The following is a 14,943-nucleotide window of genomic DNA, read 5'->3' on the forward strand; positions in this document are numbered from 1 at the left end:
CTTCATTAAGAAATTACCCGTTGTTTAGAGTATGCAAGGATTTTTCTCTGCTTGAATGAATTGCCAATATTACTTCATGCAGCATGTGAGACATCTAGGTGAACCTGATGCTCAATTGTACCATTAATTTAGTATCGGTTTAGGAGCACAAGAGGAGCTTATATTTAGAAATGTATGCAAAAACACAAAATAACTTACAGAGAAGGCTGGAGGGTTTTTTCTATTCTAGAACTTTTAAATAAATTTAGGTAGTGCACCCTCAAATGAACACATACTGCTCTTCAAAACATGTACTTCTAACATCTGGCTTTTCCTCTGACCTTTCACATTAAGGCAATAGTAGCATCAACAACTTGGCAAAAGAAATCAATCAGACTGTTATGAACATATTACTACCATGTCTCCCATAATAGTTAGCATATACAACAATCCTTTCAATTCCTTTTTAAACAATCTCAGGAAGAGACACATTAACTATGGGCCTGGTGGTTAATACTAAATACTTTGTTTCTTATTGTAGAAGAGTCATTACAGAAACAGAAGACTGACAGCAAAAGGAAAAGGAAGTAAGTGACTTTCTAGCACTTAAGAGATGCAAATTCAGTAAGTTCACAGAAGACAAGCAAGGCCTAGGAGTTGTGACTGTACACATACTTGCACAAATATATGTGTATAGGATACACACTTAGATTAAGGCTATTGAAAAATTCATGAGAATATAGAGTTTAAAGAAGTAAAAAGTGGTAGTATGTAAAACTTGTTTTCAAGAAAAGCATCTCTGAGCCCAAAAACTTATATAAAACAGTACTTTTACAGTGCTACATGGGTAAAAGACTAAGCAAAAAATCAGTAATAATGCACAAGTAATTTCAATGTTTAATTAATGCAGTCAAGATTCCTTTCCAAATTACAAGACCTGATTCTTGACAGAATTCCAACACTAGTTTTAATTAGAGTTGACTGATTGGCACTATGACCAAATCTGAAATTAAGCCTATTAAAAGGTATTTGTTTCCATGTAAGAATGGAAAACAGATTAATTTCTTGAAGCATTCATTAGTCCTATTTATAGAGAAACAGTTTTCTTTTGTGAGTTTCCTCCAATAAGAACATCGACAGCCCTTGCTGGGTAGCCTGACCTCCACCCTCCATGACTACTATGCCCAATGCAATTCCCAGAGAAATTAATGCAAATGTGACACCTAAACATAAATCAATGCACTTGATGTATGATACGACTAGGTGGTACTACTGACACCATTGTCATACAATAACCTTATGCATAAAGAAACGCAGAAGTCCTGCGTTCAAAAATAGCTGCATTACTCACTGCACTCTGCTCTAAGCTTCCTGGTGCAACCGAGTGATCCACCACTAACTGCAAGTGCAGGTGATTACTTTCTAGAAAATTGCAAGAATCTGAAACTGTTTGAGATTTTATTTCCTGAAAAATTAGAGCGATTTCTACATTTTCATCTCATGCTCTTCCCATCAATTAAGAAAAAAATTCCACATTGCTTTCTGTACTAAAGAACAAACAAAAATCCTATGCAATTTTTTCAAGAGCCTCCATCTCAACCCACTCTGCTATGGCAAAAAATAGCATTTGTAACAGTGTGAACATTTCCACAGCCAAAGACAATGTTGGTGCATGGAGGAGAAAGTAGGAAAGGAAACTACAAGTCTATTTCCTACTACAAAACTGCAGTCTGATAATTTTTTTCAGTAGAAAAGTGTAGAGGAGAGGAGATATGTTGCAAAGAGACAGGTAAAAGCTAGGGAAAACTGAGCTGAAACAAGCAAGAAGCTAAAGGCATTTTTAAACAACCTGCAATTACCTCTCAGCTATCATTATGCTCAGGTGCCTCATAGCTCTTTGAGGCACACCAGGTAGGCAACTGCTAACTTAGTCCTCCACCTGGGCAGCCTGCCTACAACACATAGTATTACTTTCTACACCAGAATGAAACTTGAAAGAACGTGCCTTCTCACTACTCCAGCATGTCAGGTTATCACGACAGGGGAACGGGCTTAGTGATGAGCTATCCTGTCCTTCAGGTGCCCAGAAGTGACTACTGTGTGAATGGCTATTTCCTATGTAGACACTCTTGCAGGCAAATATAAAACAGACACTCTCTTGCAGGCAAATATACCTTCCCCAAATCACTTCTGTACATGCAAAGTGAGCAGGCTGCTACACCTGTAACTTTATTTTCAGTGATTATTCAGTAAAATGCATCATAATCAAATGCAATTCTACCAGAAAAAAATTCAAGAAAAACCACAATGTTGCAAAAGAGCCTTTTTGGTTTGTTTTTCAGAGCAAGCATGGCCGGGTGGGAACACAATCAACTAATCAACTAACCAAGAAAAGTCTGGCTATCGTCAACAGCAGCTTATCAGTGCACCAGACTGTCCCTTAAGAAGATGATTTATTTTTGGTATCACAGACATTCATAAAAACACCTCCACTACTACCTAGGAAATCCAAAACTACTGCTGTCAAGTATACTACCATGATTACCCAAAGCTATGTTTTGCAGATACATTCAACTCCAAGAGAGCGCTGAAACTGCATAATAAAAGCTGAACAAGTTTAACCTTAACTGTAACTCCACAAAGCAAAGCACTGAGAAGCCCCCTAAAAATACAGTTGTATTGAGTAGCTCTGTGTTCCCTTAAATTTCATTATTCAGATAGGACTAATTAATGTTTGCAGACAGACAGACAAAGATTTACTTTATAAACACAATTTACAAGGAAAAAAACAAAGCCACAGGGATTTTTTCTCCTTCATTCCCAATGAACTGGGCAAAACAACTTAACAGTTCCCTTCATCCTGGCCAAAAAAAAAAAAAAAAAAAACCAACCAGAAAAGCAAATAACGTAACAGCAATGGAGAAAAAGTTAACTCTAAAAAGGTTGGGATTCATATTACTAGCATCAGTGTTATTTCTAAAAGACAGACTTTTACTTGACTATTGTTTTTAAATGCTTAACAGGTACAATTACATGACCTTCAAAGCTTTATTCACAGAAACATCTGCATCACAGTACTGCTTTCCAGCAAAGCTTGTTATAGAATTACTTTAAACCAATAATTAATAGAATTAGTAGACTGTCCAATACTAAATTTAGTAATGCAAAGCTCAAGCAGTAATTGTTCATTCTAATCTAACATGACTTTATCCAAGCTTAGCTGTTCAAATCCACCAAGAGTATTTACTACTTAAGGTCCTGATCAGTATGAAACAAATTTAAATGCTAGGAGCTTGCTACATGTCTCCATCACATGGCTGGTCTCACTCCAAAACGCAGTTGATATCAAGTCCAATCAAACTGACAGAAGAGAAATGCTCTGTTTGAGGCCTCCAAGACAAAGGTAACAGAAGACTTCCACAGAACAAGAGAGATCAAAAACTTGTATCCAAAACCGCTCTGGTGTGGTAACCTTGTACTCGCAATTCCACAGAACTCATTTTATTCTAACCACCATTTTGTCAGCTAGGCGCCTTATAAACTTCATACAAAGGACATTCTTCATCTTGCTAACAAGGCAAAGAAAAGAAAATCAAGTTAAGATCTATGAGAATTCTCAAATCCTGTTACTTAAGCATCTGAACTGCAGAGATGATATATTAGTTATAGTTGTAAAGGACATCTGAAGCTGAGCTATCATCCAATAGTGCTTCAAGTACAGTCAACTTCAAAGCTGAAGCCCTGTCTTTGATAAGGCTGGTCAGGATGACAAACAGTCAAACTCTGAGTATCCATAAGGAAAGATACTCTACAGCCCCTCCAGGCAACCTATTCCAATGTGTGACAACACACTGAATCAAAATAAGAATCCCCGATATCCAATCAGCACTTTCTATATGGCATCCTGTGTGTGCTCACCCCTCCACCATGCACCTCCAAACCGGAGTGACTCTGTCTTCTCCATAAGCTCCCAACAGTCTGCTGAAGCCAAAATCTTCATGACAAGAACTACTATTTTTCCAAAACGCTTCAGATAATAATCTGAAAATAGATCATTTAATATACACAGAAGCGTGGTGGATCTGCAGGAGAGATACTAATCTTTTCCTTAAGACCATGAAATGGGAAGAAAAGGCAGCTGTGGGGAAGGGGAGAAAATAAAAAAAGCCATGTGCTGTTCAGTGTCTTCTAACTCGCATCCCCAAACACACGATCCTAGTAGGAAGCATTTGAAATCTATCATCATCTCATTCCTTGACATTAATTTCATTGATATCACAGAAAGTTATTTGTACACACAAAAATAAACTCAGTATTAATTCTCTAATTTTCTAATTAAAAGTAATGCCACATTTCAGAAATAAGCAATTAAATTTATAATTTAATATTGATAGTGGAGTTGTCAGTGTGAGAGACAAATTAAACATTTCAAAATAAACAGCAGCATTTTAGCTTATTTTATGAACTTCTCACACAAAATGTTCCCAAGAAACTGTTAAATTATTTTCTACAGAAATAATGCAGTAAAAGTGAATATAAAATATTTTAATATAAACTTGTTTTTCCGTGCATGAATTGACTATAAAAAAAGCCCTATTACTACCAAGAATTATTCTTCTGTGCTTTGTTAAAAGAACTATTTTACAAAAATTATCCCTTGCCTTCAGGATAAAACACCTGAAATAAAATTTTCTAACAGAATTTGTACAAAAGAGTAAAGAAAATTCTTTCGTGGAACAGTTAAATGCCATAGCTGGAGTCCAACGATTCTCCATGGTACAGCCTATTTCAGAATCCATTAAACCTACTGGGCTCTATTCTGAAATCTCTTTGCTCCTAGTAATAAAGTATATCTGAGAATACACTTGTTATACTAAAATATTTGTATAGGTAAAATTAAGAAGCATAATCCACAAATCCAGTACGCATAGCAGACCGTAAAGCGGCTCAGTAAGAGTGTTTTCCCACTACACAATGAAAGACAGCATCAAACTAATCTGACCGGCAAAAGCAGTAAATGCCAGATTTTTTTATTACGTGCAGAAATGATTTTTTCCTGACTTAAAGCCAAATACGAATTGGCAGTGGCAGTGATAAGACAAAAATCGTGCTGAATACTTCTATTTGACACAATCAACAATATTTAAGAAGGCATTATTAATAATTACATTAGACATGCAGGTAGAAACAGTACTAGGAAAAGCTTAGAGCCAGCTGAGAGAGCTACAGAGGGATGCTAGCAGGGTACGTCCACCCCAGGTCTTTGTGCCCATTTCCCTCGTCTGAGAAAGGAGCTAGCACACAGCACCTATGCAAGGGGGAACCAGCTGCCCTCGCACCCTATACCCAAGTCAGACTGTAGTTGGGCCCCATGCTTTATCTGAGACAAAAGTTCTTGGTCCAGTCTGTCTCTGCAGCAAAGCTCAGGAAAGAGGATACATGCCTGAGATAATTTCAAAGAGATGTTTCAGCTGAAGGGGAAGAAACAGAAACATACAATTCAAGCAAGGTCCCATTAAGATCAAAGATTGGCCCTTCATCCACTAATAAAGAAACTAGGGAAGGCATATCATAACATTGCCTTTGTAAAGCATTTCAAAACAAACATTTGCATAGAAGATCATCCCACTTCATCAATGGGTCACAAACGTACTCTCATTACAAACTTGATCATGCGCCTCTCTTGTACAACTGCTGAACGCATCTTTAAAAAGATCACTTTGCCCCTAAATGTGTCTATCAACTGATATTTTAAGAAATGAAAAATATTACAGAAGAACCTTACAGAAAACCTCAAAGTTTCACTCTCTTTACAAAATAATAAGTGTTTGGAAATAACAGAAAAGGAATTAAAAGCTTTAACTGCTGTGAAAAATGAGCTTTCAGTGAATTTCAAATCGAGAAGCAATCCATTCAGAATGATTTCTGAAACTAGTAGAGTCGCAGGTTTAGCCAATTTTCGGAACAACATTTTTTGGATTTTAAAGGGATTGAAGATAGTAAGATAAATGTTATGAAAAGCCATCAAAAAAGAATAGGCTGCAGAATCAAGTACAGTCTCCTGTTTCTTCTGCCACATCTCAAAAAATTTAAATTTTAGCAATCTGAGGGCATTAAGTTCTCTGAAAGTTTTAAGTTTCAATTGGTGCTGTTTGGTGAAACTGCAGTTTTATGACCCCGCTACTTGAATAACAACTTACATTTGTTTCAGGTGATAAAACTGCAGCTAGTTACCTTTTTACAAAATTTCTGATTCAGTCAGGACAGAAACATTACACAATGTTCTCTTGGATAAAACTAAAAAAAATCCTGTCAGGACACAGTTTATGTCAAACTTTTTAAAAGCATTGCTTCCATCTTAGTCTATATTACACCAAATATTTATTTTACATCTTTATGTAAGAGGCATTTTTTTTTTTTAATTCCATTCATTTTACAAACAACTCTTTTCAGAAGAAATGCTAAAACCAGGATGGTCATTACCCAAAATGGATTGTAAAGATTCAAGCATAAGTGAGGTTATTGTATGCTGCAGATGTTCTCATGAACTCATTCAAGTTTAAACACTGACTCACTTTGAAAAACAGTTACTAGAGAGCAGACAATGTTATTGAACAGCTTTGTCTGTTTTGGAGGATGGATATTAGATCATCTAGTCTTACTTGTTACAAATTGCAACAATTCAACAACATGCATATTCTGTACTGCTTTATACCTCTACAGAAAAAGTAATTTCATACTGAAGAACTTATACTTCGCTGCATCACCTCCTTCAAAGATTATTTTCACTTATGGTTCGGTATTTATATAAAGATCTTCTATGAATTTTATGATTACTTACACATGTATTACAGTTTCCACGCAAAAATCACTGAAATTGCTGAAGTCTGCTCTTCCCATAAATCAGTATGTTGATCATATTATTAAACAGATCTAAGTCAGGACAAAAGCTGTCTTCTCCAAGAACGTTTTCCTTACTTTAATGCAGAACAGAATACCATACTCATTTATACACCATACATATGCTACACAATGTCTTTTGAAGAAAAATAAGATCAGAATAGTAATACTATTGCTATTCTAATAGATGACTTACAATACACGCAAAAATGTTGACAGTTTCGTTATGAATACTACTACCCAGTCCCAATTCAGAAAGACTGTAAAGTCGGATAAGGTAATCTTTAGCAAGATAAAACATCCTGACAACAGCCATTCATCAACTCAGGTATGCAGAAGGATTCCTTAGCTGTTCAGATCGTTCCATATAATAAATTAACAAGTGTCTCAAGGACACTCATTAAGAAGATCTGTTTGTAGATTAATGAGTAATTTTCCTCAAGGGTGATGACAACAGTGGTATCAAAACTGCTAAAAAAATTTTTTTTTAAGTTTATAAAATTGTTATCCAGCTAAAGGATATGAATTTTAGTGTGCACTAGTCTATGCTTCTTTTTATACTCAGGTCTTTTAGGCTATCATCAGGATGTGTCATTAAAAAAAGAAAAAAAACAAAGCAAAAAAAAAAAGAAGTCCCTTGTCTCAAGTAACTTCTATTAAACTTCACTTGCCAGGAGCTTACAGTAATTCCAGTAATTTGCAAGTAATTCAATATGCAAGTAAAAACAGCAGAATTTTCAGTAATTTCTAAATCCTGTTTGGCAGAATCAGAAGTAACTTCCAAAAATATTGTTCTAGAAGTGAGAAATAACCCTCTGCCTCCAAAACCAATGACATATCAACACTGAAAATTGTGTCTAGTCACTTCTGGTGCTCTACTGAGTTTCATGTCTACACAATCAGGTTGTCTACACTCCCTCTCAAAAGGAACTCTGAAAACAGTTTTGATAGCATTTGTTAAGGATTTACTTTTGTGATCAACAACACAAATAATACAATCAAACCAGGTGAGGACAATAAGTCTGAATACTGCGTAAGTGAACAGGACAAGAAGTTCTAAGGAATTTGCCTGTGGACTGCATAATGCAGAATTCCCATAGAAAAAGGTATTACAACTACATTTTCAATGTACCTGTGATTAAGATGTAGCAATGCAGCTCAATTCAAAAATTGACTTCAAGATTCCATTAAAAAACATATTAAGAAAACACTCTCCGTTTTTGTGACTTAGAGAAACACCGAGCACAGCTAACATTTACGTCTGAACAGTAAGAACAAAAGAATTTATCATGCACCAGCTACCACCACAATTGGTGCAAGTGGACATTTTGTTGATATTGCATATGAGTCAGAGTACATCTCAAAATACCTGACTAGCTGTGCTGGATCTGAACAAATGTGGGTTTTTTTGCTCTGAGTTCAACCCAAACTATGGAGTAGGCAACATCTTACCAATGCAAGGACACCAGTAGAAAGGATGGATGAAAGACAGTCTGCAAGAATCGTTAATGACCATACTAAATTATTTCTGTTTTCAGAAGCAGCTACATGATTTGCTACTTTCTGACCAAATAAAAAGTTATAACTTCATGAGAAATAGCATTTCAAAATTCTTTTCTCTGTTGAACAGAGTTCTTTTCTATACCATTAAGGGCTCTCAAAGGTTAAAGCACTCATTCTGTATTTTTACAAGCATAAGAAATTTGTTCTGCACTGCCTGTATGAATTAGTATGGCCCATTACAGAACATAAAAATATAAATACTAAGCACAATCTTAAAGTGCCAGCAGCTGCAATTTCCCATTTTATGACTTGTGTTTACCCGCTCCTGTACAGCTTGTTTTCTTGAAAGATTTTACAAGAACTATTCATGGATTTTTGAACAGTTGTAATTCAGATGCACCTAAAAGGCAGAATAACAGTAAACCTGCCACCTGCAAAAAATCACAGCAGTACTTTCTACTACAAGTTGACATATATGTTCTCCAAGCTCCCCAAAGTTCTTTCATTATACTGAAAAAATTTCTAACTACTCATAACCATTAAACCACAGAATACTTACAGAACAAGTTTTTCCCTTAGATATATAACATTCATTTCTAGAGGGGAAAAAAAAGTGCAGGATTATTTAGCTGTTCTTGCCAAATAAGGTTAACCGAAAAGCACAGCTATTTTCTTAAAGGAAAAATAAGGCCGTAAACCATCACAGTTTCAGAGATAACAGGATCATCTGGAATGTAAATACTATTTACACCTGTCACAGAATAGTGTGAGAGTAGAGTAGCTATTAAATCATCTTAACTCTTGAAGGCTGCATCTTGGATTTATGCCACAGAAAACTAGTCTACTTAGAGATCTCACTTTCGACCTCAGATTGTTTTTGGAACAAGACTCAAGCTATGTGTTGCTATTCTTATGTGCTAAGAATAACAGAATATATGCCTTTTCCCTTAAACTCTATCTAGTAAATGTATCCTCTAGACAAGGTGGAAAACAGAATACACATTTAAAAAGATAAGTCCTGGTAATATCAAGTCAAACACATTAACTTGAGGTTTAAGAGAGCTTTCCATAAACATGGCTCTTAACAGAAAATGCCCCTTAAAGACAGCATGACATACCTCTGCCATTACTACTCCTGCCTACTTTGTTATGACAATCATTCACTACAGCTCAGTATGACATCAAGTTAAGACCATTAGGTGCTCTTAAAAATGTTATTTTAAGATGTTCTACTTTCTAGCTCTCCTGTAAACTGACATTTGTTACCTTAAAGTAAGGCCTTACAGCTCTCCTGAAGAGCAGTACCTTTATTTAGTCTGCCCACAATTGCAGTTTACCATCTCTACCCATTTCTCTTTTACAGCAAGTTACAAAACAAGTAGCCTGTGCCTAACCTTCCTAACTAAACACTGTCACTCTGGATACGTACCACACTTTCCCAGCTATCGTAAACAGAATACAGAGCTTGGGAAGACCTAACTCCAAGATCTATTTTCCTCTTTGGTACTTGGTCCTCTTTCCACTTGTACTTCATCACAAAATTTCCAGAAAATTTAAGTATCCAATACTGACACCACCAAGAAATCTTTGCTTTAGTATTAGTAGCAAAATTACGCCTTCTACAGCATCAACCAATCAACATTACTTTGTTCAGGCTTTAAAGCAGTTAAATATCACCTGTCCATTCTGGCTCTTAAAGCTGTGGTGCTTCACATCATAGCTGAACTGCATTAACTGCCTGCTGCCTCTCCTTGAAAATGAATCAACGCATACTTTTGGAAAGGTTCCAAATTCCTAGAACTCTTAAGTCACCAGAAAAACAAGTTGGAAGACTAGACTGAAATGATTTCAGGTCTTAAAATGCTTATAATTCCTAATGTTTGACAATAAGTCTTCCTAAGCTGACAAGAAAACATTCACAAGTCAGTAATGAAAAATAATACTATCTGGAGGTTTTTTTACTGCGCGCAGGCAACAATTCCATTTCCCCTCTTGCAAGACTTGAATTCTACAATTAAAAACAGACCCCTAAATTCCACATACCTACTTTAGTCATAATAGCTTATAAATAATCATCTCTGAGCTGTAAATTCACATAAATTTATCCTCTAAAGCTCCCTGAACCTAAACAATCTTCTCTCAGATTCACCAAAAAAAGATAACTAGGAGTCACAAACAACTGTAATTACATAGTTCTCTCTTTTATACAGGCAAGGAATAACTACTTATTCTTACTTTGAAATAGTTTCCACTGCTAAAATTCAAAATACGTGTCCTCCCTGCCCTTCCCCATTCTACCATAAAAAAAAGGACCGATTTTCTTACAAATACATAAGATACTACAAAATATATGTAATCACCAAAAATAATTCCTACTTATATGTGAAAACATGTGCCGATATCAAGCTTCAAAGCTGTGATAATCACACTGGAATACATTTTTCTTGCCAGATACTTTTTATTAGTTACTTCTTCAACCTCTGTATAACCTCTCTAGCATTGAGACACTTAACACTGGGTCACTCCCAAGACAGCGAGAGGAAGCCAGAGGAAAGGCAAGGTTGCATGGCTAAAAGCAAGGTGAGGACAGCGAGGTCTCCTCACCTCCTTTCAACAGCTGTTATGTTGACTCAACAGCTCATGACACAGAAGTCTTGATTTCACCTTAATTTTTTCTTTGGCCGCAGGTGAGACAGGTGTATTTTTCTACAGTCAGCAACAGAAGCGCTTAGATCGCCTCAAGCAGCCTGAACCCCCCTGCCTTCCCACCCAGTATCTTCTTGTAAGTACAGCTCTGTCCTAGCTGATGTACTCCTGAGAACATGCTACAAAAGAGACTGGGGAAGCGATCTGGCTGCACGTTCCCATGTGCACGTTCCCATGTCATTCTTGGGGGCTGAGGCATCACAGCTGTTCACTCTGCTGCACAGCAAACTACTCCAGCTGAATGCTTGCTTCCCCTTAACCCCTGCCTCCCCGCAAAACACACAAATGGTTGTCCAAGGTCATCTCCCAGAAAAAAGAAAGAGAAGGAAAGAAAGGAGGAGAGAGCTTAAATGTGCACTGAAGATTTACCTCCAGAAACAGAAAGGGCAGTAGTTTTGCCACAACTCAACCCTATCCGAATTGGCACGGCTGCAGCCTCCACCGCTGCACCTCTCTGCCTCATATTCACACTTCCTTCTTCCACTCAGCACTGGCACACATCCATTTGTGTGGCAAATTGGTTCAGGGTGCTTAATTGCGGAGATCTTTCTTATTATTTTCCTTTGTCAGGACTGTTAAATTTTCCACTGGCTTAACATGCTTAACTGGGCTTATGGTACAGTCAGACAAACAAAAGTATCAGTACAAGACAGAAAGCAGACCAGAGGGAACAAAGCAAGAGTATGACTGCAACAGCAAACAACTTTAATCACTTTAAACCGTCTCTTGTTAAACCACAGTATAAGAAAATGTCACAGGAACCTAAATCAACTTTTCTCAGCTAGAAACTGCTGCCATAATGGCTCTGAGGTGTAGTGAAGCAGCAAGACTCAGTACTGTCAGGAAATACTACCCAGTGAATCTACTGATAGTCTTCTGACATTTCACAAAAGTTAATCAAGCTTCAGAGCATTCTATGTGAAAAGTGATAAGATTTTAACACTGGATCTCCCTAACTTTTTCCTCTTCATCAAATAGCATCCAGGAATCCTCATTCCAATCTACTTCCTTTGCAAGTCAGTGAGAAATTGTATCTCATACGAAGAACCTAATTTTCCATTTTGCTTTATGAAACTAACTCAACATCATTTTTGTTGCTGAATGCAGGATCCTCAGTCAAATAATGAAGACTGACAGAATTCCATAATGCTTTAACTGACTGCAGATTCCAGAACGCGTATGGAACTAGAAGTAATGTTACCCACTCAGACTCTCAGTATTTGAAGCGGGTGACCACACTCCCAAGGACACTTAACTTTCAGAAAAGAAAACAAACAACTCCCTCACAGCCCCTGTTGCCTGTGTTTTTATTCTGTAGAAACTGACATAATTCATGCTGGGAAATTACTCACTGACAGCAATCATTTTTACAAACCTGCAACCTCAGAGGCAAGCGTTCCTTGTAAAGATTCAGGTTTTTTGGTTTTGTTTTTTCAACATATCTTTTTCTGTGACAGATTTGAATAACAGTGAGCATTTGTTAGCAAGCACAGTGACTAAAAATGGTGCAGATCATCCACTGTTCATTGGTTTTATTCCTAGAATTTCACGCTGGCCATAAAATTCTGATTTCTTTTAACAATGCCGGTTGCCCTTGAAGGAAAATAGGTCTTTTATCCCAAGGTAAAAAAAAAAAAAATATATATATGTTAAACAAATGGAAAATAACCACAAACTTACTCTCTAGTTCTTCTTTTTCGAAGTTTGTGTTGATAGTAGAGCTGATTTTGCCCATATCCACAACGGCTTCTTCATCGTGACCCTGAAGAAACAAGACAAAACTTTAACTAATACAACTATTTTTTTTCTAAATCCCTAAATATATTCTGAAGCTCTGAAGCCATTTGTCAAAGTTTTCCAAAACAACACATTTTCAATTCTCAGAAATAGAGAAAGAAAATGTCATTGAAAATCTACCCATCCAATTCTTCAAGAAGACATTACCCTGTACCGAAGGAGAAACAGAGTAAACGAACAGACACACTGAATACCATGCAACATCCTTTTGCAATGCTCTTGATTTTGTTTCATCAAGGGTCAGGACATAAATTCTGAGAGTGTGATATTCTTTTACATTCAACAACAATGAATCTATGTCAATAATATAACTGGTAAATTTATAAAAAGTTATGTAACTTAATAGTCAGAGATCTTGAACCCATTTGCTTAGGGGACAATTTCTGTCTGACATTTTCCAGCAAAATACGCAGCTTTTGTAAACTAAGGGTTATATAAAGGGGTGGCAAAAGATTTAAGTTACACAACTCATGATCGCTCCTAGACCAACAGTTTTGGAAAGACCAAAACAACTCTTTCACTCAAGTTTCAACAGAGAGCTTGTGAGCCACACCTCTACCTAATCCATATTTTTAATGCAGAAGGTTTGAAAACAACAGTTGCAAGATGATCTGTTCGGGATTCCATTACTACTGAAACAATAACCTCCTAACGCATCAGCACAGTATTTGAAACAGGCTCAAAAGTGTGGCCTGTCTGTGAACTGTCCTCTAATCACATTTAGCACATCACTAAAGGAGACCTTTAAACATCATCTTTTCCTCTTGAGGAAAACAAATCTCAAAATACAAAAAAAAAACAAACCTCGATCTCATCTCAGATGACATCAAAACAAAATTAAAGTTGCCTTTCTCCAAATGTTTGCATTCCTTGAAATACAGGTCACTTTTAACAGCTCACAAATTCCAGCCTCCTGGCAGAACCGGTTCTCCAAAAGAACACCTACCCTAAGGGTGATGCTTTGCTTTACATGTATGTATAAGGCTGCCTAACTGCTAAAGAATACTGTTCCTGGTCTTTCTGCGTCTTTGGGCACACAATTGCTTCCCCAAGTCAGATCTATCAATCAGGAAGTCAGATACAAAGTGTTGAAGCAAAGGATATTTTTTTTTTAAAAAAAAACCAACTTTTTCCACTAGATCACTTCACCAAACTGATTGTTCTTGTGGCCACATGACAGCTAGATCCATCACAAATAAACCTGTTTGATCACGGCTTCTGACAGCAGCCCATTGGCGTGTTTACATCAGCCAACGTGGGATCTGTGATAATACTTTTATGGGGAAAAACGGAAGCCTAAATAGGGACTGGGGACCCTAACAAGTGTTGATAGTCACCTAAATTTTGATCTTGAATTTACACAATCATGCAATGCTTTAAATACAAAACAGGTTTGTTATGTCACAGGTAAGTGACAAGGATGAAAACAACAGGTTAACAGCTGTAAGTTAACACACAACTCTGTCTTTTCACAACAGTTATTTATTACTGTGTATTGTGCATGTACACAGACACAAAATCCAGATCTGCGTTTGAGTATTGAGGAAAACAGATTAAAGAATATGAAGATGACAATGGCACAAATAGGGGAAAAAATTTTTCAGATGGGGTTTAAAAAAAAAAGTTTAAAGCAGTTAGACCACATGAAAACAAAAGCAAACAGTACTATATAAAGAAGCAAGATACAAAATAAAAGAGTGGTACGTGGCAGAATAAACTGAAAAAGGTCAGTTCTGAGCTGTGTCCCCAAGAGGAGGTTTCCAAGAGAGGCCTAACACCATAACACAATTTTTCACTACTGCTGCATTGAAAATTTTGCATGCACAGTCAAAAGAATCAGAACTCCTGCACACTCCAGACAGCTATAATTAAAAAATTCAGGTGATCAAACTGCAGTCATGTCTGATGGGCAATTCCATGAAAATGGTACAAGGACCCATTAATAAAGAAGTGGCAGAAATTTAGGAAGTATCATGGTCATGGCGGGGAGCAGTAGTACATTCCTGCCTCCTACACAACAAAATTAAATTAAAGAGTGCTCTAGAAAATGCCTTCATA

General features: G+C 36.7%; 1 protein-coding gene across 12 annotated transcripts in view; it reads right to left on the minus strand.

The window, feature by feature from the left end:
* SLC4A7 (solute carrier family 4 member 7) overlaps positions 1-14,943 on the minus strand; it is a 90,768-nt gene that overhangs the window by 43,122 nt on the left and 32,703 nt on the right. For all 12 annotated transcript variants that reach the window (XM_054060564.1, XM_054060562.1, XM_054060559.1 and 9 more), the window contains exon 2: positions 12,769-12,850. In XM_054060564.1, the coding sequence (XP_053916539.1) occupies positions 12,769-12,850 (82 nt within the window). The remainder of the gene's footprint in view (positions 1-12,768; positions 12,851-14,943) is intronic.

Source organism: Cuculus canorus, chromosome 2, assembly GCF_017976375.1.
Source record: "Cuculus canorus isolate bCucCan1 chromosome 2, bCucCan1.pri, whole genome shotgun sequence".
Lineage (NCBI taxonomy): Eukaryota > Metazoa > Chordata > Aves > Cuculiformes > Cuculidae > Cuculus > Cuculus canorus.